The sequence below is a fragment of the Mustela lutreola genome, chromosome 6, assembly GCF_030435805.1.
Source record: "Mustela lutreola isolate mMusLut2 chromosome 6, mMusLut2.pri, whole genome shotgun sequence".
Classification (NCBI taxonomy): Eukaryota; Metazoa; Chordata; class Mammalia; order Carnivora; family Mustelidae; genus Mustela; species Mustela lutreola.
The window spans coordinates 138619849-138643677 of record NC_081295.1 but is presented as its reverse complement, the minus strand read 5'-3'; the positions used below and the strand labels follow the sequence as shown (position 1 = coordinate 138643677).

Genomic DNA, 23829 nt, shown 5'->3' with positions numbered 1-23829 from the left:
TTATTTATTTCTTTGAGAGAGTGGATGAGAAGGGAGAGGGTCAGAGGGAGGAGCAGACTCCCCACCAAGCAGGAAACCCAATGCAGGACTCAATCCCGGGACTCTGGGATCATGACCTGAGCCGAGGGCAGTTGCTTCACCAACAGAGCCACCTAGGTGCCCAGCCTTCTCAATCTCTTAGAACTCCTTATGTTTCGCCAGCACCTGGCACTTTGTCTGGAGGAGATCACCTTGTAACTACGGCATTGCACTGAGACTTTGAACAGACCACGAGGAACCACAGTGGACCAGCTTTCTTTATTTGGGGTCACAGGGGAAATACTCCTAAGGAGCTGGGGAGGAGGGCAGACCCACAGGATAACATCGTGACTACCAGGAGGTGACCTAGAAGCATGTAGGCACGTGGAGTCTGAGGATGTCTGGTCCGGGGGCTAGAACCTGTGCCTGCCTCTCTGTCGTCGACTGGTTTTTCTTCAGAGCAGGTCCAACTTCAGTGGCTTGCCGTTTCCAGCAGACACACCATGCCCCAAGTTTCAGCTGCTCAGGAAGAAATGACGGTGGCATTGGCGCAGGCCACCGTGGAACGGTCTCCATTATACAGTTCCAGCAAAACCTGGTATTCTCCCTGGAAGGGACGCAGGGAAAGCATGAGATGTGTGACTCGCAAAGCAATCCATCATTCCACCGGTGGTCAGCAAGCACCTCCTAGGAGCCAGCTCTGGTTTAGACACTGGGGATAAAGTAGAACCAGGGAAACCAAACTCACTTCGAGGCACTTACGGGCTCCCTGGGACAGACAGACCATGTCCTCGATGCTTCACTATGGGCGCTCTGCCTATGCCGGTGTTGGGGACAGAACACAGGCAGGGAAGGGGAGAGGCAGCGGCACTGGGCCAGGCAGGGCAGGGTGTGGGTGGGCTAGTGCTGGTGGGCAGTTTTAGGCAAGGTGGTTCAAGCAGGTTGAGCTGCAAAGGGGATCATTGGGTAAAGACCCGCAGAAGGGGGGGGCACCCCTGCTGCTCGGAGGGCTGGCACTCTGTGTGTGAGGAACAAGGAGGACCCCCACGGAACTGCTGGGAGAGGGAAGCACAGGAGGAGAGCGAGGTCATGAGACAGGGATGGTCTCGCGGGCCACAGTGAGGATGCTGGCTCCTACTCTGACAGGGACACGGGTCATGAGAGCACTTCCCCAGGGGACTGGCCTGATCACAATTGTAGGGTAATAGGATCCTTCCCGCCGCCCACAGAGCCTGTAGGGGCAGAGAGTGGAAGCCCTTAAAACCAGGTGGGAGTCTACCCAAGCTGGAGCGGATGCAGAGATGAGGAAAGGAATCTAGACTGGATTCTGGACAGATTTTGAAGAAAGAGCCCATAATGCTTTACCGGGAAAACTCATGCAGGTGGCAGAGAAAGAGAGGGGCAGAGGGTGACGCCAAAGATCCTGGTCTGAGCCACTGGAACGATCAAGTGCCATTTGCTGAGACAGAGAAGGCCTCTCGGGGATCAAAATTCAACTGCACGAAACCAGAATGCTCTATGAGAGGAAGTATGGCCACATTTTAGGGCTGTTTTCTGGCAATGACACTCCACAGAGGACTCTCTTCGTCTGTAGTTAGTGGTTGGGCTGAATGTAAAATTGAGCCCGTGTGTCTGTTCAGTGCCAAAGTCCCACCCCAGGCCCCAGAGGCCACGTAGTGGGGACATGTCTGTAGGTTCACCAGTCCGGAAAGAGATGCTCTGGGCCATGGGAGGTGCTGGTAAGCAGGGCAAAGGGCCCAAAAGGGAAGGTTCCCAAGAGGTTCCTGGCACATCTTTGAAGTGCCCGTCGCCCAAAGAAGAAAAGGGGTTTAATCTGTTTACGGCCGGAGGGAAGGAATAAATCAGAACACTGGATGGAGGTTGCAGGAGAGGCAGTTTTTCTTGGAGAAGAACAACTTTCTAGCAATTAGCAGAGGTCCAGGAGCGAGCGGGTTCCCCAACAGTGGAAGCTGCGTTTGCCAGGGCCAGGCTGTTCTCTGGATGGCGGCTGAGGCGAGAGGGCTGCTTGGAGCGTCCCTTAGGGCGCTGTTCCGCTTGAGCATCTATGACAGCATAGGCTCCCGTGAGGTTGCCCGCTCAGATATGAGCAGCTGTGATTTCAGAAGCAGCACAGGGATTTAACCGAAGCAGTATGGAAGTTAGAGAACTCAGTAGGAGTCAAGAGCAGTTCAGACGTGCACCTGCTCGTGTCCCCTTCGCCATCACCTTACGTTTCGTGTCCATGTGCCTTCAAGCGCGCACACACTCCCCAATTCGAAAAGCAAATGAATTTTTCAATATAGCCTTATAAAGCCTAAGAAAAGATGTATTTGCAGGAAGGTTTCTAGATCATGACTCCCATACTTACATTCCGTACGCGCACACATACCTACCTATGTACAAGATACGCAGACTCTGGTTTAGAATGCAAGATTTGGGCAACTGTGCTCACCTGCAGGAAAGTGGAGGGACATACTAGGAGGACGGGGGGGAATAGACTAGGGACAAGGGACAGAGAGCAGCAGACTCTTCACTGTTGAGGAGAGCTCTGCATGCGTGGGTCAGGAATCTACAGTCGTATCCTTGGCGTTGAGGCAGATTAGGCTCTACCTACAAGTGATTGTCCACACATTTTAGAAGCCCAAAGGATCTCTAAATTCTAATTCAGAAAACAGCAGTCATAGAGATGCAGGGCTCTGGGCAGGACTTCAGTCCCTGGGCCAAGGGACTGGCTGTGTTAAAAAGAAAGTGACACCAAGACACTGCTGAGCAAGATTGACTGCTGAGTGGAAAAGTTTCCAGCCAAGCAAGGATGGAATTAGCACAGAGCCCTTCTCTGGGGGATTTGGTGGGAGGAGGGGATCCGGGGCAGGTCTTTTAAAACCAGAAGGCTTCATACTGTCTCTGTCCCATATTAGGAAGCAAAGTTTCTGAGTCTTGCTGGCTGGCTGTCCGCCAAGGAAGCTGGGCTGGCTGCAGCTGGTTCTCAGCCAGCGTGGGAGCTCCTGTTGAGATTAAGGCGGGCGGCGGCCTCTCCAGCATACGTGACAGGTTGCATGTGTCCCACTTGGGTTCTGTCCCCTGTCAGTTTTGGCGAGCTGTCAGCAGGTTGGGTGCAGTCAGGGCTGGCTAGGTTTCTGCTTCCGAACCCTAAACCTCAAAAGGGGAAGAGGACCGATGCATCCTTAAGCAATCATGCCTACAGCGGGGACACCTGAGCCTGGGTTGGCCCTTCCACTGGGCAACATCTCGGAGCACCATCATTGGTTGAAGAATGCAGGTCCTGCCCTCACCCAAGTGTCCTAGGGGAAAGCAGTAAAACTGCTTTTACATCTCTGCCAGATTTTCTTTCAAATGGATTCTGTGCCTTTAAGAAGTTCTTTTCCCTCCTATTTCATAGCAACTCCTAAAGAGCACTGTTTTTATTTTAAGCCAATAATGCAAGATGAAAACCAATTGTTGGCAAATTTCAAGTCAATCTCCCATGGAAGGGGGGATGAGAAGATTCGGAAGGAAAATAGGGAAGGAAAAAGAATTCCAAAAAACAAAGATTTCAAGAAAAAAACTAGCTGGGAGAATTTTGGTCCTACATTCTAGAAGGTAAGGAAGTTTGCAAGACTTTCATATTTTTTTTTACTGAAAGGTCTGCAGAGAAGATTGGAGAACCCTGGAGGGGAAGGGGAAGCTGGAAACTTCCCATCTGCAAGAGCAACACTAGAGAATGTTCTAGACAGAAAGGATTGCACCTGAGGAACTCAGAGGCTGTAAACAAAAAGGAAACACACACACACACACACACACACACACACAAGAAATGAAACAAAGTTAAACAAATTCATTATGCAGAAGGAGAACCTTTCCCAGAGTCAGGAACTGTTTTTTGTTTTTTGTTTTTTTGTTTTGTTTTGTTTTTTAAACTGAGAGGAAGAAGTTGAAACAGAAAACACAGTTAATACATCTTTGTGATTCCTTTTATGATAGCCCATGAGATTGTCTCAGGAGTAGCATATTGCAAATGTATTGCTTATGTCACAGGTGCTTAAATTCAGCCATTTAAGAAAGTCACATTATTTTGCCTAAAAAGGAGTTAGTGGAAAACTCTACTCTTAGCTATGAGACTTGCCGGTGAATGGTCCGGGTGGGGACATTTTATTCACCTGTGGCAGCCACGAGTAATAATGTAAGGCCGGAATCTGAGAGCCTATAAGCCGTCATGGTTGTTTGCATGTTTCTTCTTTTCTCTGCACAGCCAGCCTCACTGACATGCCGCACCCCAGCGACTTTAGACCATGCAGTCCCTGAAGACACAGGCGATCCTGCAGGATAGAACATGGGTGTCCCTCTCCGCGGGAGCTGTCTGCCCAGAGGATCCCCAAGGGTCCATCAGAACATAAAATGTTAAATACCAAAATGGCAAAATCAGTGTTTAAACGTTTGTAAGTGCCCAGGAGGAGGTAACAGCTTTTTTGAAGAAGGGTTTTCTTAGTGATGGCCAGTGGAAACCATTTAAATTTAATTCTGTCCTCCACCTCCTCCTCCTCTAAGAAACCACTCAATATAAAAATTAAGTAACAGAGCAGAACAGAAAACCAAGACCTTACCGGGAGAATTTCAAATCCAGGATTATTGATGGGGCCAGCATAGTATATCTGCTCTGAAACATACACAAAACAAACATAATGTTACTCGATCATATTAAACAAAAATGATTTGCTCGTATTATCTGTGCTCACTGTGCACTAGGGATCCAGTGATGGAGAAGAAGGTCTCTGTCCACACAGCTGCTCATATTCTGAAGAGGTCACTGATGGCATGTAAATCACTAAATAAGGCAGTACCTGGGTTGTAGAAAGTGCTAGAAGATATGCTGGCTGTGTGAAAGGCAGATGGTGTGATGGTTAAGAGGCCCGGCTGCAGCTGGGCTGTGTGGGGTTCAGTCCTGAGACCGCGTGGGATAGTCATTACCTCTTTAGGCTCAGTTTCCTTTTTCAGAATGGGTACAATAATGACAATAACAGTGTCCGCTTCCTGGAGCTCTGAGGATTCAAATAATCAACGCAAAGTGCTAATAACAATGTCTGGAAAGCACTCAATTAGTAATTTGCTAAAATATCAAACGAGGAAATGCCATGTTTGGTTGGATGGCTGGCCAGGGAAGGCATCTCTAAGGATATGATATTTGAGCTAAGCCCTGAGGAGGGAATGAGGCAACGTTCTGTAGCTCTGATACAAGAATGGGAAGGGTAGATGGTTAGGTAGTCTTAGTGAGCAAGAATGATAAGGAGAGAAAGTCCAGGCTGTTGGGAATAGACTTCTAAGAAGAGGTCAAGGAAGCTAGGAAGGGTAAGGAAGTCAATGAAGGTGCTGTAGAAACAGTGGTAGAGTCAGCTGAATGGAGTTTCCATCATTGCTATGAAGAAGGTCCTAGAATGTGCTGGAAGGACATGGTAAAGCCAGAGGGCAGATGTCTTGACACTGAGATTTCGGAAGTGGTGCGTTAGCTCGTGATGACAACACACAGAATTGATGTGGGAGTCAGTGGTCGAGGTGGAATGATGGAAAACATTAGTGGAGGTCAAGCTGCTGGGACGTTATGGTGGTGGGTGGGCAATTCATGTCAATATTGAATATCGAAACCATGCCCAGTTCCTCATAGGGATTACTGCTGTCTCTCTGACCCAACGGCTCTCCTAACCCCAGCCCCCTCCCCATCCCCCACCCCAGCCCCACGCATTTCACACAGTATAAGCACAATATTTAAGAGCACAGCCTCTGGGGTCAGATTGTTCTGGGCTTGATTTTTGGCTTTTCTTATTATTAGTCTGCAAGTCACCGGATCTTTTTGTGCCTCAGTTTCCTCAACAGGAAATGAGGTGGGGATTATAATAATATTCACCTTACAGAGTTGTCATGAACATCCCATGAGTTAACACAAGTAGAACTCTTTCCATAGCACCTGGCCCATGGTAAGCAGTCAGTGAGTGTTTGCCATTAATACTTTAACCAGTCCACACCATGGGCATCCGCCCAGTGCAGACCAGGCACTATGCCTGCTGCTCAATACAACAGTACATGAGAATATTATGTGAGCCATTTGAATCATTGGCTTCCCAGAACTGTACTCATTTGTTTATAGGCTGTTTCCTTCAGTAGCCTATGCCTTCTTGTTTGCATGACTCTCAGTACGTTGCAAAGTCTAACACACAGGAGGGTGTAAAATAGGGTTGTTAGAGAAGTTGTTGAATGAGCAGATCCAGAGTCAGGACGTGGGTTTGCCAACCAACTTCATTCTTGCTCCTGTTATTGTGATCCTCTCCTTGATGGAAAGCTCTGGGCCTGGGCTCTGCTGACACAGGACACTGGATTAGGGAATGAGCCATCAGAGCAGCCAATCCGGTGGCGAGAATGGAGGGATGGTGGAGGACAATGGAGTTGAATAAATGCTTACTGGTTTACTGATGGCATAAGGTACTGAGCTCTTTTAATGGCCCAGTGACTTCCTGCCTCACATAGCCTCTGATGCCTAATCACTGTTCAGGAAACATTTCGAGACTGACTAAACTCTCTCCATGAAAAGGGGCTTTGGGCCAGGGACAGCATGGTTGGTGCGTGAGCAGCTGCCCGCATGGAATCATATCAGGAGAGTAAGGGTAACCCTTTTTGAAAAAGGCTTCTCCAGGGAATCTGAACCTGAACTTCTACCAGAAGACCCATTCTTAGCATAACCTTTGGCTTCTGTTAAGTGCTCATGCACCCAACATATCCATCCCTCCTTTCCGTGGTCAGTTTCTTGTACCTTGCAAGGATACTGTGCAAACATGTTGGGTGCCAGATGGACAAAATTCCTATTTCATTACACTAAATGAGCCATTTATTCATCTTTTAAAAGATTTTTATTTATTTATTTATTTATTTGACAGAGAAAGAGAGAGAACGAGCACAAGTAGGGGGAGAGGCAAGCTGAGGGAGAGGGAGAAGCAGCGTTCAGCTGAGCAAGGAGCCCAATTCAGGACTGGATCCTGGGATCCTGGGATCGTGACCTGAGCTGAAGGCAGATGCTTAACTGGCTGAGCCACCCAGGTGCCCCTGATCTACTTATATTTGAAAGGAAATATATATTTGGTTGTGGATATAAGCAAAAGTTTAATTGGAAACTACTTCTCTGTATGGTGTGGTTTTAGAAATAGAGATGTTGAAATTCTGGATTTCATCCTTAAGAATCTTCCAGTGTAACTGGGAAAGATACAATGACGAGCTCCACAGAAAGTTAACGGTGTGAGAAGTGAGAGGTATATGCGGGTGGTGATTCTGACAAGTGCAGACCATTCAGAGGGAGCTGCCTGAGATTCAGTTGTAGTGCTGGCATTCAAGGGCATAGCGTTCACGTTATAATCTATGTGAGTGGTGCCCCCTGCAGTTGTGCTATGCAGTAGCCCAGCTACTCGTACAACATTCCTTTTTAGGAAATTCTCTCTTCCCCAGTGGATGTTCTCTGACCAAAGCCAGAGCAGTCTGAGCAAGAAGACAAAGAAGAGACCCAGGGCCAATCTATTCTGGCAAGAGATGATTTGTTTTACTCCGGCTCACCAGCATCCGGGGCTGGTCGCTTTCTGCCTGGTGTTGCAGCCTTTGCTCTCCTTCTGTGACTCCGAGATAGCCTTCCAGAAAATCCCTTTGCTTTTATTGGCAGGAACGGATTTCTGCTGCTCACAACGCAAGGACTGTGAATGCTATGGGCATGAATCAGTCCAGATCACTCACACTGACCCTTAAAGTATGGGACACGGGAACAGGACCAGAACCCAAGAACAGGGAGTGAGGATGTCTGTGCACGTCCGGCCTGGCTGGGTTCCCTCGGACACATTTTACCCCTGCTGTATGCTTCTACTGATTGTTCTCAGGTGGCACAGGGCAAATGGATTGGCCTTGGAGACAGACAGAACTGACTTTAGGACGCAGCTCTCCTATTGGCCAGCTCAGTGTCCGTCCTGCCTGTTAATTTCTACACTTGCAAGATGGAAATGGGAATTTCTCCCCTGCAGTGTATTGGGTGGACCAGAGAACTGTATGTAAACTTGCTGAGAAGAGTGAGATCCCCAGGAAGGCTAGAGCCTTTACTTATTAGTTGTGTTATTACCCACTGGATGAGAAGAAAGGAAACGTCATCAAGACTTACTTGGATGCTGAGAAACACATCAAGCCTAGGTTTGGGAACCTTTTGGCAGAGGCAACAGCTCGTAAGATCTGTTCGCGTCTTTTGTTTTAAAAATATGGGTGAGGACTGCTCTTTGAAGAATCACATTAGAATGATATCTATTATCCTGTTATGCTAATTTTCTGCTCCAAGGTTTTCGAGTGTGTGTTTCACATGCTTATATCCACAACCAAATTGGGCTGGGAGGTTTTCATGAACTCTGTCTCTCATACTTTACAGTTTCATTTGGAGCTTTTGGGGGGTCCATGAAGTTTTTGAGAATGACTGCAGGTAGCTCATGAAACTGTCTTTTTTTTTTTTTTTTTTAAATCTAATGAAACAACACCTAAAATTAAATTCTCACCCCTTCCATTCTTAGATCCTCCCCGATTCTGAGATTCCTTTAATTAACATTCTCACACTGCAGGACTATAAAAAGAGCCCCAGTATATCTGTACCCACTCCTTCCTTTCCTCCATTTGAAATCTTTATCAGTTTTCGGTGCTGTGGATTACAGAAACCCATCTCACCGGTTCGGAACACATGAAGTCATTTCTGCAAATTGGCTTTGTTTTTGACCCAGATCTTCGTGTGGTTGGCACATAGTGTCTTTTTCAGAAAGGAAATAGATTTTTAAATTGTGGAAACAAAAGGTCCCAAAGGGTTTTGGATTCAATGGGCACAAGGTTCTGGGCTGCCCCCTGCTCTACAGCCTTTAGTCCTCTGCAGGCAGCACGGAGGCCCGCTGGAAACGCTCCCTGAACATGTGGATTCTGTGGGATGCATTCTCCTCATTTCCTAGCCCTTCCTGGTATCTTCCTGCAATTGCCTCCAGTCTTCCAAATTTATTACCTAAATGTCATCAATACTGAAGCACCAGGAGGATGCTCGACAAAATGTAAAAATACTTGAGTTGTAATTTGTCATAAATAGGGCAATTAGTATATTCAGAGCAAAGATTTTAAAAAACATCATTTATTTATTTACTCCAGGTTCAAGTCTTTTTCCTACCAGCCAGGCCCAGTGGAAGGGAATTTTGGGGGGAGCTGTGCTCGACTAGGAGGACACAGGCTTCAGCCTGCCTTGCAGTGAGTGGGGGCACCTCAGGAGCTGAGGAGGCCCCTGTGGCGGGGCGGGGGGGCTCCTGTGGGTAGTGGTCCCAGAGCAAAGAGGGAGGCGGGAGACTGTTCCAAGCAGACTAGGAGCCTTGTCCCCGGAGCGAGAGGGAACGAACACATTACTTCATCTTAGTAAGCTCTAAATATAATCTTCACTCTTCTCCCTGCCTCTGGGCATTTCCTTTAAGACACTCAAGTCTGGCAGATGGCTAAGACCCGGGCGCTGCTCCTCATCTCTTCCCAGATTTTAGCTCTGCTTTTTTTCAGTCTCTGACCCTGCAGAGTGTAAAAATGCTTTCTGGTCCCACAGGGCGCTGAACTAGCTGCTGTTCAGGGCTCTCGTTTAAATTCATAATACGCTTGCATGCCTGGGGACTTGGAGGAGTGTCCCCTGCCTCTGGAAGGTGGGGGTGGGGTGGCGACTGTGGCTGTAGACAGATTCCTCGTGGGCCTGAAAGCCTTGAGGTTTCAACGGATGGGGTCCAGGCAGTGTGGGCAGGTAGCTCCAGGCCCAGTTTTTATTTTTTATGTTTTATTTTAATTAATTAGTCAATTAATTAATTAATTTGGTGTGCTGACTTTGTCAGCCTCTTTATCTCCTAGGCCATTTTGCCTTTTATTCCCCAGAATCTGTGCCTTCTTTATGTCTTTTTTTTCCCTTAAATTTAATAAGATTATTTATTTATTTATTTGAAAGAGAGAAAGAGAATGAGAGAGAGAGAGAGAATGAGACTATGAGAAGCGGGAGGGTCAGAGGGGAATCAGACTCCCTGCCAAGCAGGGAGCCCAATGTGGGACCCGATCCTGCGACTCCAGGATCATTACCTGAGCTGAAGTCAGTCACTTAACCAACTGAGCCACCGGGTGCCCATGTGCTTTCTTTATGTCTTTGCTGAGGGTGGCCACCAGAGGACTTCAGTGTGGTAAGCACGCCTGTATCACCTCAGAAGTGATCTGAGTGTCCATGTGCAGTTGCACAGGCTGCCAGCCGAGGGCCTGAGTGGGAGCCCAAATCCAGCTCCTGCTCCATGGGCCCAGGCTCTGCAGCCTGGTCTGGGCTGGGTCCCACCCGCAGATCCTTCTGCTGTCCTGGCCACTCCCCTAACCAGTTTTGAAATCAGGGCAGCCTAGGTAGCATCAGCCATGCCTCTGACATTGTCCCGGGTCAAGAGCCTGGCACCTCTCCATACTTTCCCTCTGTACAACGGCCTGCATAGGACAACCACAAGGGCATTATCCTCTGCAAGCTCTCAACCCAGGAGGACTGGAATCTGGGGATAAATTCCACAACCTCCCCAACCTCCGAGGGACAATCCTGACAAGCACCCTGCAGTTGCCCAAGGATCCCAGTGGGGCTGAGCCCTGGTTCCCATCCCGGTAATCAGTTGCCCATTTATCCTTTCCTGGCTTTTCCTCCTGCCCTGAATCCCCCGAGCACCTCGCACATGGATGCTTTCTGGCATTGCTTCCTAGTAACTCCCCAGCCCCGAGTCCCTGTCTCTGACTTTGCGGGGGAGCCCCAAACCAACAACGTCTCCTGGCAGAAGGTGAACTTTTTCCTAATTCGTACCATATGAGCTAGTGATGGCCTCAGAAAGCTGGCTGTTGATATATTTGGGCCTGTGATGTGGGAGCCACCAGCCTAGAAGCTAAATCCGAGCAGCCTCAAAGCTGCTCTCTGACTTCCACACGGAAGAGCAGGAGGAAGAAGGAATGTTCCGGATCGTCCCTGAGAAGGCTCAGACCCTCACACTTTGGAGAAGGCAGGAGTTGAGAGAGAGGGACAAGGAGGTGAAGACCATGCTGGGTGGGCAGGTGGGGGGTGTGGCTGAGAAGGAGCCGGCAATCTCGGGAAAGAGGGAGCAGAGGGAGGGGGAGAGGTGCACACTGGCCTCTCGGTTTCTAGTGTCTTCATTCGGTTGCATGGACTCTTACTGGCCCTAAGCAGCAGGCAACTTTGGTCCAATGTGGTGTAACCTGTAATAAGTGAAGTGTGTTCTATAAACTGATTTGAGGCTTTGAGATTCCTGGACCTATCAGATGACCCTTTAACTGGGAGAATTTTTCCTGTCACTACTGGGAGCTCAGTCGTTAGAAAATGTTCATTTTTTTTTTTTTTAAGATTTTATTATTTATTTATTTGACAGAGATCGCAAGTAGGCAGAGAGGCAGGCAGAGAGAGAGGAAGGGAAGCAGGTTCCCTGCTGAGCAGAGAGCCCGATGCGGGGCTCGATCCCAACACCCTGGGATCATGACCTGAACCGAAAGCAGAGGCTTTAACCCACTGAGCCACCCAGGTGCCCCAGAAAATGTTCAGTTTTATTTCCAAACCTATCTTGAGATGTCCATCATGCTGCTGGTTCCCTTTGGTCAGTTCTAGGCATCTTAGCTCTGGTGCTTTCAAAATTGTAACTGTACTTTGCAGCTCATAAGTATCTGATTAGAGTTTGGATTACTACAGTTTAGCTTTGTCTGTACTACTTTGATATCTCTCTTTCTTTCTTTTTTTCTTTTTTTACTTCAGTATCTTTCACTGTTCATTCAAACGGGTTTATGAGAGCTTTGTTTTGGCCTTTTACTACTAGAGAAACTTAATGTTATTTACAACTCAAATGCATTCACTGTGTCCTTGCAATGGATCATTTTTAAAACTACAAAGCGAGAATCTTCCCAGGGCTTCCTTGTTCATGGTACTTCTTGCACTTCTCTGGTGATTCAAAGAGACCTTTGTTATCCTTATTCTTTTTTCCCCCAATCACATGCCTGCTTCCTCTTAATAATAAATAATTAATAATAAACTCTTACAAGGGACTCATTTCTATCTCACCCTCTTTCTCTGCTGGCATGATTCCAGTCATGGAACTGACTTCCAACCAAATAGCTTTCCTTATGAGTAGGGTCCATGGCAGGTAGAAGTTTTATGGGGTCTCAGACAAGGTGACAATAATGGCCCAACAAGGCCAACCTTTTCTGAGCAGTGATTATTTATTTGACATACAGAGATCACAATAGGCAGAAAGGCAGGCAGAGAGAGAGGAGGAAGGAGGCACCCCGCCGAGCAGAGAGCCCGATGTTGGGCTCAGTACCACAACTCTGGGATCATGACCTGAGCCAAAGGCAGAGGCTTTAACCCAATGAGCCACCCAGGCGCCCCATGATCCCTTAACAGAGAACTTGTATCTCTGCTCCGGTAAATGAGTGACTGTGTCATCTGTGAAGTTCTCCAAATGGTTTGACTTCTGTGAGGGCATTTTCATTGAAAACATAGAGTTTGGATTCTCCTTGGATTATGCACAATCAGTTGGCCTTTTTAGGTGGTACGAAGAGGTCAGGCAAGATGGACTGGTTTTCCATCTGGGGGTTGTGCAGGCTGTTAGTGCCCAGCCTTCAAGATGTCTGTGACCTTATCCCCAGAGCCTGTGAGTATGTTACCTTCCATGGCAAAAGTGACTTTGTGGATATAATTATGCTAAGGATTTAGAGATGGAGAGGTGAACCTGGATTATCTTACTGAGTTCAGTAAGATTATAAAGTGGTTACAAGCCAAGGAAACTTCTAGAAACTGGAAAAGTCAAGGAAATGGATTCTCTCCTGAAGCCTCCAGAAGGAACACAGTCCTGCTTACACTTTGGTTTTGTACTTCTGACCTCCAAAACTACAAGAGAATACATTTGTGTTACAAGTTTCTAAGTCTGTGGTCATTTGTTACAACAGCAGTAGGATACACAGTAGTCTTGGATTAAGAGAGGAGGCTCCAGATTACTGACCAGCGAAAGGGCCATGAAAGATGGCTTTTTTTAATCTGGGACCTCAACAAAGGGCGCTTCAGAACCATGACACCAGCATAACCCAAGATTTCAGCAAAAGAGAAGGCACTTGGGATTACAGTTTAGGCTGGGGACTGAAATTTTCATTATATCTCACATTCTTTCATTTAGGATAGATTGTTAAAAAAAATTAGAGCAATATAGAAACTACTAGGTCAGTGATGTCTAATGATGATCTGCAAAGATGGAAATATTTCATATCTTCATCATCAAATATGGTAGCCTCTAGCTAAATGCAGCTAGTGTGACTGATGGCCTCAATTTTTTAATTTAATTTAAATGTAAATGATTTAAATAGCCACATGTGACTAGTGGCTATCATATTGGATAGTGAGCCACATACATAATTTAAAATTTTTTGTAGTTACATTTTATAGAAAGGAAAAAGGAAGTAAAATTAATTTAAGAATATATATTTTAACCCACATCTTAAAATACTATAATTTCAATATGTAACCAATATAAAAATATTAAAGAGCTATTTGGAAGTCTTGTTTATACCTTTTTTTTTTTTTTTTGGCACAAAATCTTCAAACTTTAGTGTGTATTCTACACTTAAAACACATTTCATTCTGGGCTGGCCACATTTCTGGTGCTTCATAGCCACTTGTGGCTAGTGGCTCCGTTACCAAATGGTGCCAATTATCTATTTTTTTAAAAAGATTTATTTATTTATTTAAGAGAGAGAGTGAGCGCACATTGCGGGAGGGACGGAGGCAGAGGGAGAGACAGAATCCCAAGCAGACTCCTCATTGAGCACCGAGCCCGATGTGGGGCTCAATCCCACAATGCTTAGATCACGACCTGAGCCAAATTCAAGAGTTAGATGCTTGCCTGACTGAGCCACTCAGGTACCGTACCCCCAGACAGTGCCAATTATTAAGTCATTGATGAAGAATTGGGGCCTAGAAGGTGAAATGATTTGTTTCCGAGTTTATTCCTCCTACAAGACATTTTGGTCTTGTAGGCTGATCAGTTTCCCTCCAAGAGATACATAACTTCTGGCAGTGAGAAGGGAAAGAAAATTTAAGTTTTCTTTTTCCCCTACCAACTTATTTCTGAATTTCAGTGGATAAATACTTAATGCAACTCTCAAAATATAACTTGTGAATTGGTGGGCTGATTGGATTTCCAGAAATGGAAATGAAGAAGACATTGCTGGAGAGAAAGAAGAGAAATTGAATTGATCTCCAGAAACCCGGGACAGACACAGGAAACAGCAATGCGATGGGAAATAATGGAATAGACATTGCAGAGGATGGCTTTTTTCAGACTGGGGGGTCTCTGAGGTCCATGCATATCGGGGCTCTCAGGATGTTTGTTAAAATGCAAATACCAGCAACTGTGAGATCAGAGTTTTGGAGTGGTCCAGGGAGCTGGGAGTTGGCCTTCTTAATTGGCTTCATAAATGATTATTACATGGAAGTGTGGGAGCTGTTGAGCCAGACTTTTGAAAATCCACAACAGGCTGGGAATTCATAAAGGAGCTTGTATTATCTTAGAAAATTTAAAAATGCTTTGTTCCTAGGTCATCATTAGTCGAAATATGCTGGGTTCAGCTAAACTGAAACTGTGACTGATGGCAGAGGACCGTTCCAACACATTATTGGCTCTTACAGATGGGCTCGAATTTGTTTATAGATAGAAATTTCTCAGGGCTGTAGGATTCCTTAATAGGCAATATGTTTCCCTTTTTTCTTTCTTTCTTTCTTTCTTTCTTTCTTTCTTTCTTTCTTTCTTTTTTTTTTTTTTTTTTGCAACAAAAAGTCCTCTTTTGCTTGGTCGTTGCTGTACCCTCTCCAGGGTGACATCGTTCTGACTTCTGTTTTTTGCAGTTTAAGAGCATGAGTTTTCTGCTAGTACATCACACACCTCTGTTTTTGTTGACTTTCTCCATCACTTTGCAACACTGACCACTGACCAGCAAACCCACAGCAGCTCAAAGGAAGCAGGCAAAGAATAAAACATGAAGAGAAGGAGGTCTGAAGGTGAAGATGATGCTTCAAATGTCCAGTGCCAGGAAAAATGCAAATGAGCTCTCTCTCAAGACACGAAGGGCCCACGGAGACTCCCCTGTGTCAGCCACCAGAGGGTATGCAGCTTGGACTGGAGTCCTGTTCCTCTTACCTCGAAAGCTCTACTGCCCCTGAAGGCCTTGTTAAAATGCAGACTTCCACTCTGAGATGGATGACTTCAGGGGCCCAGAGCCCTTGCTTGAGAAATCCCTAATCAGCTGCTTGAAGTAGCTTCCATTTATCATGCGCGGAGTGCTTACTCTGTGCCGGACTCTGCTCTAAGGGCTTTGCATGTATTACCACGTCTTCTCCTTCTAACAGTCCCATGAGGTCACTTGTATTTTCCTTATTGTACACAGGAAAAAAGGGATGCTTTTCAGAAAGATGGAGTAGTTTGCTTGCAGTCACATAAACATGGGTGGCAGTGATGGTCTACCTCTGTGCAGCTTCAAACCCTGTGCATATCCCTAACTAAGCTAGTGGTTCTCAAGGTGGGGGCCCCTTGTTCAGGGACTTGTGGATGTACTAAATTGAAAATTGGGGGTGCAGTTGACAAGTCCTCCAGGTGATGAGATGTATGTGTGAGTTTGAGAACCACTGGGCCGGGCCAAGCCTCTTGCTCTCCAAGGCATCCCTGTAGTGGGATGAGGCAGGCTCCAGAAAAATCTTGGAGAATAAAACCAGATTGGTAGCATGCTCCTGCAGAGATAGAATGACAGTGGGGTTCGTAATGGCAGGAGAAACTGAAATTTTCCACGTAGCTGAGAACCATCACCCCCCCGCTCATGGGTCTATTGATTCATCCAAGGAAAGTGGAACCAAGCACACGAGTCACCATCTAAGCCCTCTTGTCATCTAGGGAAAAAGGCTGAGAAGCTGGGATCCGGAGAGATTGAGAAGGAAGTTACAGGGACAGCAGAGCAGAAAGCCCGAAGCAAAGCAGCTTGCAGAAGCAGGTGGCCTAAAATGGCCTAGAAACCAAAGGTAAGCAAACAAGTGGGACAGAGGTGACAATCCAGAGAAGCCGTATTTTAAAATCGAGGCCTCAGATAAAGCCGCTTGTTCCCCTTCTCTCAGAGCAGAAATCAATGACCGTAATCCTGGGGCTTGCATTCGTTAGTGTGTGTGCAGTGAATGTGAAACAGTTGAAAAGTGGGGCTCACGGTGGGGGTGCCTGGCTGTGGGCGTGCTTTATAGAGATTGTCAGGACCGTCGGTGTAGATTAATGGTGGAGACTCTTGAAGGGAGCACTTGCCTGGAAGGTGTTTTTGTCCTGTGTTTTACTACAGCAGTGCAAGGCATAGACATTTTGCGAAAAGCATCTATGGGATTTTTCTCCAAATCTAGGCAATTTCTAAACTTCCTCCATTTCACAGACCCGTGAAAAGGAGCATAGAGAAACAGAGAGGGCTAGGGCAGTAGAAATCTAGCTGATGAGATCTGAATTGCTCATCTAGATAGAACTGTTCAGACCCAATTCTGAATCGCTACAGACATTGAAGTTGAGACGTTTCTGCAATTAATATTAATGAAGCTCAGACGATGGCCGGATGCACTCATCCAGCATAACACCAGGACAGATGACAGACACCCGAGCTAACAAAGGGGAGGGAGGACAGGTAGCCAACACGAACATCCCCTATGCTTCTGCCTTGGTCTTATTTGTATACGTAAAATCAATGAATATTATAGCAGGATCCCTTAGCTGCTGTCAGAGATAATATCTGCCTTGTGGGAAATGTCATGTCAGACTTTATGTACAGTTCTCATGGGATCTACTCTGCTGCATATTGAAATTCATCTAATTACCATGCATTCCCCACTTTGGACAAACACTTAAAGTAGGAACATTCAGCTTTACATAAAAGATAAACCAGGGAGCAATTATTTCCTTGACTAAAGGGTTCTCCAGCTTGTAAAAGGTGTCACCGTAATATTTATTTTAATTACAAGCTTTCCAGATGCAGTTAAGATTAAATCCGCAGCTGATTTGTTGCTGTGGCCCACATATTGCCTGAAGTGTGTCAATATCCATTGTATGTAACTGCTGGCAGATTTTGCTTTTCCTGGAAGGTGGTTAGTCTATCCAGAGTGAGATAGGTGCACCGTGCACTAGCAGTTCTTGTAGGGACTGTTGATTTCTCTACCTCCCTGGGATTCTGAGGTGCATATGACATCAAGTCTTCCCAGTTTTTCATTGTGCCTCAGCCATGTCGGTCATGGCAGCCAAGGTCTCAGAGAGAAGCCCTTGACCTGTGGGTTTCCTACTTTAAAATTATATATACCTAGTGTACACAGGCATGCGTGCACGCGTGCGCGCACACACACACACACACCTATGAGATGCTCTTATTTAGCTCTTTCAAGCATTTATTTTAATTTTAGTTGGTTTTGGCAAGGGGTTGGGTTCAGCTAATATTCACCTGTTAATCCTATGAAGCAATAAGCAAATCATTTTTGAAAACCAATTATTACTTAGTGCTGTGAAACCAATGATCTTCGCCTGGGTTGTACTCAAAGAGGTTTGGGCAGAATCAAGTCCGACACCTGATGTGTCTTTGCCATCACAAGTGAAAATCCTTTTTCTTTCTTTTTATTTTAGGGTATTAATCTAGGTTTTTGCCCAAATCTCCAGGTTCATTACATTAGAGGATCTACATAGCCCTCCATGCTATATTCTGGAGAGCCAAAACCTGAGCCTCTCTGTGCCTCTGAGTCCCCCTACCCCACTTTCTATTTGGGTAGAATGTGTCCGGGAAGGATCTCTTCCTACTTCCCACATTGATCCTTCAGTTTCATGTCCAATAGTATGTCCCACTACCAGTTTTACACTCTACTTTTCATTTCATCTTCATCTTCCAGAGACAGGATATTCTAGGAAAGTCACTGAACAAAGTGAACCCCAATTTGTCAAGAATGGATATCCAAGTATGTTCTTAGCTTGATAAACCAGAAGGGAATGAAAAGGACTTTAGTGAACTCAACTCATTTCCAAGGCAGAGCTATGGGGTCTTATTTGTGGTGGAGGTTAGTGCTAACAAATCCACATTTTGGTATAAGTTTTTATGTCAGCGATTGTGGGTTAGTCTTGTTGGGGCCACGGGGACAAACCACACTTCTGTGGATAGATGTCACATTTCCAGGATGGAAGTGGGCATTTCCACTTCTACTCATTCTGGAAAGAAGTCAAGCTGGGAGCATAAAATGAGAATGTTAGAGGCTGACCTTAGACTGAGATAAAAGAACAAAATGGAATAGGAAGACACAAGAAGAGACTTATTCATTTACTCCTCAGGAAATCCTGGGACCCGGAGCACGTGGCACAGTGTTAGTTCACCTGCCCCCACCCTGTTTGCGTGGGAGACCCTCGCCCGGTATATAAGCCACTGCATGTCCCTCAAGCTGCTTCACCCCTGCCTCCAGGTCCCTCAGGTAGGGGAGGAGGCAGAGAGACATGTCACTGCCATCTTTATTGTTTTCTAATGTGCCAGGCATGTGACACTTTTTTTTTTTTTTTTTTTTTTTTTTTTTTTTTTTTTTTTTTTTTAGTATTCACTATTACTTGAAAAAGAATTATGGTTTCTCTTTTCTATAGATGAAGCAACTGAGAACCAGACAGATCAAACGATCCTCCAGAAAGAGGAGCCCTCTGTCCCCAGCCTGTAAATGGCAGCTATGGGAGGGATGGAGACCATTAATCCTGCTTTCTGGTGTTTTCAAACAGGTCTCTTTTCCCCCTGCCACCGGCTCATGCACCAGTCTTTATGTGAAGCCCCAGATCTGGTTTGCTGGCCCTGGCAATGCATCGGTTAGAGCGAAGTTGTTAACATTTTCCAAAGTAACCTAATCTGAATTTATCCTGAACCTTAGGTGAGTGCTCACCCTGGTGAAAGCCAGGGAGTACTTATGCTCAGGAATTCTGGCTAAGAGCCCTGAGTCCTCATTTTCCTTATAGCAGTCGTTCTCAAGCCTGTGACAGAACCATCTAGAGCAGGGCTGACAGGCTGTGGTCTGTGGGCCAAATACCCCTAATGCATCTTTTTCAGCAGCCATGAGCTAAGAATGGTTTTTACATTTGAAATGGTTCCAAAAAATCAAAAGGAGAATAATATTTAACAACAGAAAAATTAAGTGGAATTTACATTTCAGTGTCAACAAAGTTTTATTGGCACACATCCATGTCCATTCATTTCCATATTGTCTCTACTACTTTTGTGCTGCAGAAACCACATGAATATGTGGCTTGCAAAGCCTAAAATATTTACTACCTTACTCTTCACAGAACAAATTTGCTGATCTGTGACCCAAGGGGCTTGTTAAAAGGCAGAGTGCTAAGCCCTGACCCTAGAGTTTCTAATTTAATAATTTTGGGTGATGGCCAAAAATGCACATTTCTGGTAATTCCTGAGATGATGCTGATGTTGCTGGTCTCAGAAATACACTTCGGGAACCACCACCTTATCTAACGGCTGGTTATGCCCAAAATGATTATTTGATTCTCATAATTTTGTTGTACCTTTTAAATCCTTGTTTCCAATTCTAGTGGAGAGCTGAAAAGAGTCATACTTTTCCAGCAGTATCTTCTTGATGTTCAAAGAGAATATGTAACAGAAAGGTTTAGAGCAAGTTCCTGGAGTTCAGCTTCCTGGAGAGAGAAATTCAGGTCTACCACCTCGTGGTTTTGTGACCTTGGGTAAGTTTCTTAACCCCTTTGGGACTCAGTTTCCTCATCTGCTGCACGAGGATAATAACAATAGTTTCTATCCTTCACAAGGTTGGTGCAAGCCATAAATTGGTTAATAATGGGAGTTGTTACTGAACTATCCCTATCTGGGGCTAAGGTAGGACTCCTCAACCTTGGCAGAGCACTGGAATCACCTGGTGGGGGTCACTCCTCTCAAGATGCTGATTTAACTGGTCTAGGGTGTGGGGTATTGGGATGTCCAAAAGAGTAAAGGGAAATTATAATGGAGAATTGACAATAAAATTATAATGACACTCGCATGTATAATTTTACATGTTTTTAGTAACTATGTTTAAGAAGGTGAAATTAATTTTAACATGTCAATAATAATCCTTTTTGTTGATAAATAATTAGTATATTATATAATATTTATAAATTTAATTTAACATAGTACATAACAAATATTATATTTTCAGTATATAAACAATATAACAATGGTTGAGATCTTTCACATTCTTTGTTTCCATACAGAGTCTTTGAAGTCAAGTTTGGACTTTGCATTTGTAACTCCTCTCAGTTCAGACTGGCTACATTTCCATGGCTGAGAAGCCACATGTGGGTCTAACTAATATACAGCCAAGATTGAGATCCACTGGGGTAAGGGCACAGTTGGCACATTGTGGACCCGCCCAAAGCTATGGAGCTTCTGCTGACATTACTGTTCTCTTCTTAGGAGTAGTCATCAGTTGTGGTCATTAGGACATTCGATTTAATCCCAGTTTATTCTTAAAAACTGATGCCATTTTGGAAAGCATCAAGATCAAGTAAAGCCAATGGATCTGCATAACCCAATGCCACCAGGGGCAAGAAAGGAAATAAGGGAACATTAACAACGAACAAAGTGAAACAGTGACCGGTTTTGGTTCCTTCTCAATGAACCTACAGCTGGGTAAAGGGGAAAGTGAGTAACCCAGAATGAATATTGAAAGATCCTTGGACATTGTATGCCACACGTGGACTCAGAACTTTCTAACTCCAAATATCATTGACTATTAAGTAGGTTGATTCTTTTTGAAAAAAGGATGAGGAAGAAGAGAATTCATCCTCTCTATTCTTTCCTACAGTGCTCATTCACATTGAAAAGAAGAACCTTGTAAATTTATTATGAAAGCAGAAGAGATTTCCAAAAAGATGAGAACAAAGATCAGTAGTTCTACCACTGAGGGCTGACCACCATTCATACCTAAGTGTATGCTATTTCAGAGCTCAATGGTGCATACACTTACACATGTTTTACTAAAAACAGTATCCAACAGTGAGTACTCTTTCATGCAAGCTTTTTTGTCACTTCACAAAATTTGTGAGTATATTTTCAAGTAATTTAATAGTTTCCTGCAACATCATTTAAAAACACAGCACATCGAACCTGCATTTGGCAGAACAATGATCTGCTTGATCAATCCCCTATAACTGGACACATAGGCTATCCCCCTCAAATGGCTAATCACACCATAAAAACTAAAATGAGCTCTTGCCTTAGAGCCAGCTGGGGAAGATGCAGAAGGGAAGGATACATTTTATCCACATAGTTTCACTAAACCTGAACCATTTTGTAGTTTATCTGGCTTGAAGAACAGCCAGCAGGGTGTAGGGAGTGGAGGAATGCATACTAATGCCTTGGAAATGATATCAAACAAATGATATCAAACACCTTCCCGTGCCACCTGCAGTAGACACCAAGTTTTCTCACTGCTCTGCTAAGAAGGACCTGCAAACCCCAGAGGGACTCTGTTTCCTGCCTAATATGTCAACAGCAGCTTGTGCTTGGGTTTGAATTGGCTTCAGCTCTTTACTTCCCCCCTCCCTCTGTTCTTAAAATTAATCGCTGCTTCCGGTAGAATCATTCCTGCAGTCGGTTTGTGGGTGGGTTAAAGCAAAGCGTAATAACCCAAGAAGCCACTACATTTAAGATGTTAGTTTTTCTGGCATATATAATGTACCTAGTTATTTGTTCATGCAGCATTTGTATATCAGTTTTGTGATTGTTTTATACGGTATGAAATTTCCTGGTAATTCCCTGAGTGCCGGCTTCTCAGGCTGCCTATGCAGGTTTTAGCCCTGCAGCAATAAAGAAAAAAAAATGGCTATAGGGCTGCATTCAGATAAGGCAAGCACCAGCCTTCTGAGATGCTGAGCTGAATTGGACATCTCAGTTTGGGGGAACAATATCTCTCCTGTTTTAGTAATTCTATTAAAACTATTCATATGGGGGAAAAACAGGTTTTATTAAACATGGAGGGCCAAGATAATTCACTGTTTGCTAGGATTTGATGCACTTGTATCTTAGTGGCATGTATAAGCATCATTAGACAGTCGCTTTTAAGATGAGCTGGTATATTGCATTCAATCCATCATATAAAAATACAATAAAACAAGTATTTATTGTATCTTTATTCTGTGTCAGGCTCTCTTTGCCAAGTCTCCAGAGACAGAGGGGAGCAAGAAATATTCCTGCCTTCAAGGAGTTCACAGTTTAAGGAGGGAGAAACCCACACGATAGGATATGATTCTAGCTGAGATAAGTAGGAATGAGATGCTCCAGGAACATCCAGAGGGAGTGATACATTTGGCTGAACGTAGCCTCTTTCTCCAGCCTCATCAAATCTGTATTTGAGAAGACTACCCTGCCAGCAGTAAGGAGGCAGGAAAATCAGACCAGACCCCATTTCCATCTTTCAGGAGGGAGCAAGGGAGACTTGATTCTGGGACTAGAAGGAAGTACGAATGAAGGTGACACAGCATGCATTCTTTCTAACTAAACTCATAGTGCTTCCAAGCATATTTGTTTCCACACTTGGGTGCAAGGACACTTATGTGGGGGTAAAATGGGAAAGATAAGCAAAATAAAGGCCAATAAAACTGTAGACACTGGCTATAGAAGAGGGATCAACTTACGAGGAGCTCACCATGCTGGGGAATGATACGAATGCACCCATTCAATCAAAAATATTTCTAGTAAGTTCAGAGAGGAAAACTGACTCACCAGTCTATGGTAGGTTAGCTAGGAAGAAAAAAATGTCCCTATTTGAAACAAAGTCAGATCCCAGGCCAGAAAGAGTTCTTGAATGATGACTTCAAATAAAGTCCTGGCCAAAAGGCACAATTCCTTGTTTCTTCTTTGGTTGATTCGTTCCTTAGCCACTAAGACTATGGGTCCTGGAGCCAGCTCATCTGGGTTCGAGCCATGGCTCTCTCACTAGCTCTGGGCTCGGTATTAGAGTATTATAAGTCCTAGCTCATAGGGTTGGGGTAGAAAGTAAATGACTGACTGGTTGTGAAGCTTTTAGGACAGTGCCTGGCACAAGTGCTAACTGATGCGAGCTCTTTCTGTCTTCAGGAGTGCGCAGTGCTGGGTACCCCCCATGGAGCAGGCACATTTGAAGTCCTGGGCTTAAAGACCAAGAAGCTCATTCTCTACCAAGGATGACAAGTGGTAATAAATGATTGTGCCAATACAGTTATGCATCCCACACTTGGGGGAACAGAGAAGAGGATGAGGAGGGAAGGCTGAACGGACGCCCACCCAGCTTCAGGAGGCCTGCAACTTTCTCAAATTCCCTGTTTTCTTTTCCTGCACAAACTTCCTCTGTCCACACCTCTTTGTTATGGGACGGGAACCCCAGTTTCTTCTAGATTCTTTGTTTGGAAAGCATAATTGGGTGATTATACTCAGGCTTCCTTGAATGAGGAAATAAACAGGTGGAGGTTTCTGGGGTGTGAGGTTAAGGGTGCGCTCCCCCTTGGCCACTGGGGCAGGGAAGGATGTCTTGGGAAGGTAGAGGAGAGTGACTTCCGGGAGGATGGTCAGAGATCCCATCGACGTTTTAGTTAAATAAACGGAGGCCTCTCAGGGCCGTGGTGAAGATGTTGCGGGAAGACAAGACTCAGAGGGAGGTGCGGGCTGGCTGGAACT

At 45.2% G+C, this 23829-nt stretch overlaps 1 protein-coding gene and 1 long non-coding RNA gene across 2 annotated transcripts in view; one reads left to right on the top strand and one right to left on the bottom strand.

The window, feature by feature from the left end:
• Nucleotides 1-278: 278 nt before the first annotated feature.
• LY86 (lymphocyte antigen 86) overlaps nucleotides 279-23829 on the bottom strand; it is a 65794-nt gene continuing 42243 nt past the window's right edge. The window contains exons 4-5 of the mRNA XM_059179183.1: nucleotides 4620-4672; nucleotides 279-625 (exon numbers count right to left, since the gene is read on the bottom strand). Of these exons, the coding sequence (XP_059035166.1) occupies nucleotides 542-625; nucleotides 4620-4672 (137 nt within the window). The 3' untranslated portion in view covers nucleotides 279-541. The remainder of the gene's footprint in view (nucleotides 626-4619; nucleotides 4673-23829) is intronic.
• Nucleotides 16062-20537, top strand: LOC131834493 (uncharacterized). Its single transcript, XR_009354914.1, has 3 exons — nucleotides 16062-16156; nucleotides 19716-19865; nucleotides 20388-20537. It is a non-coding gene; the product is annotated as an uncharacterized LOC131834493 (long non-coding RNA).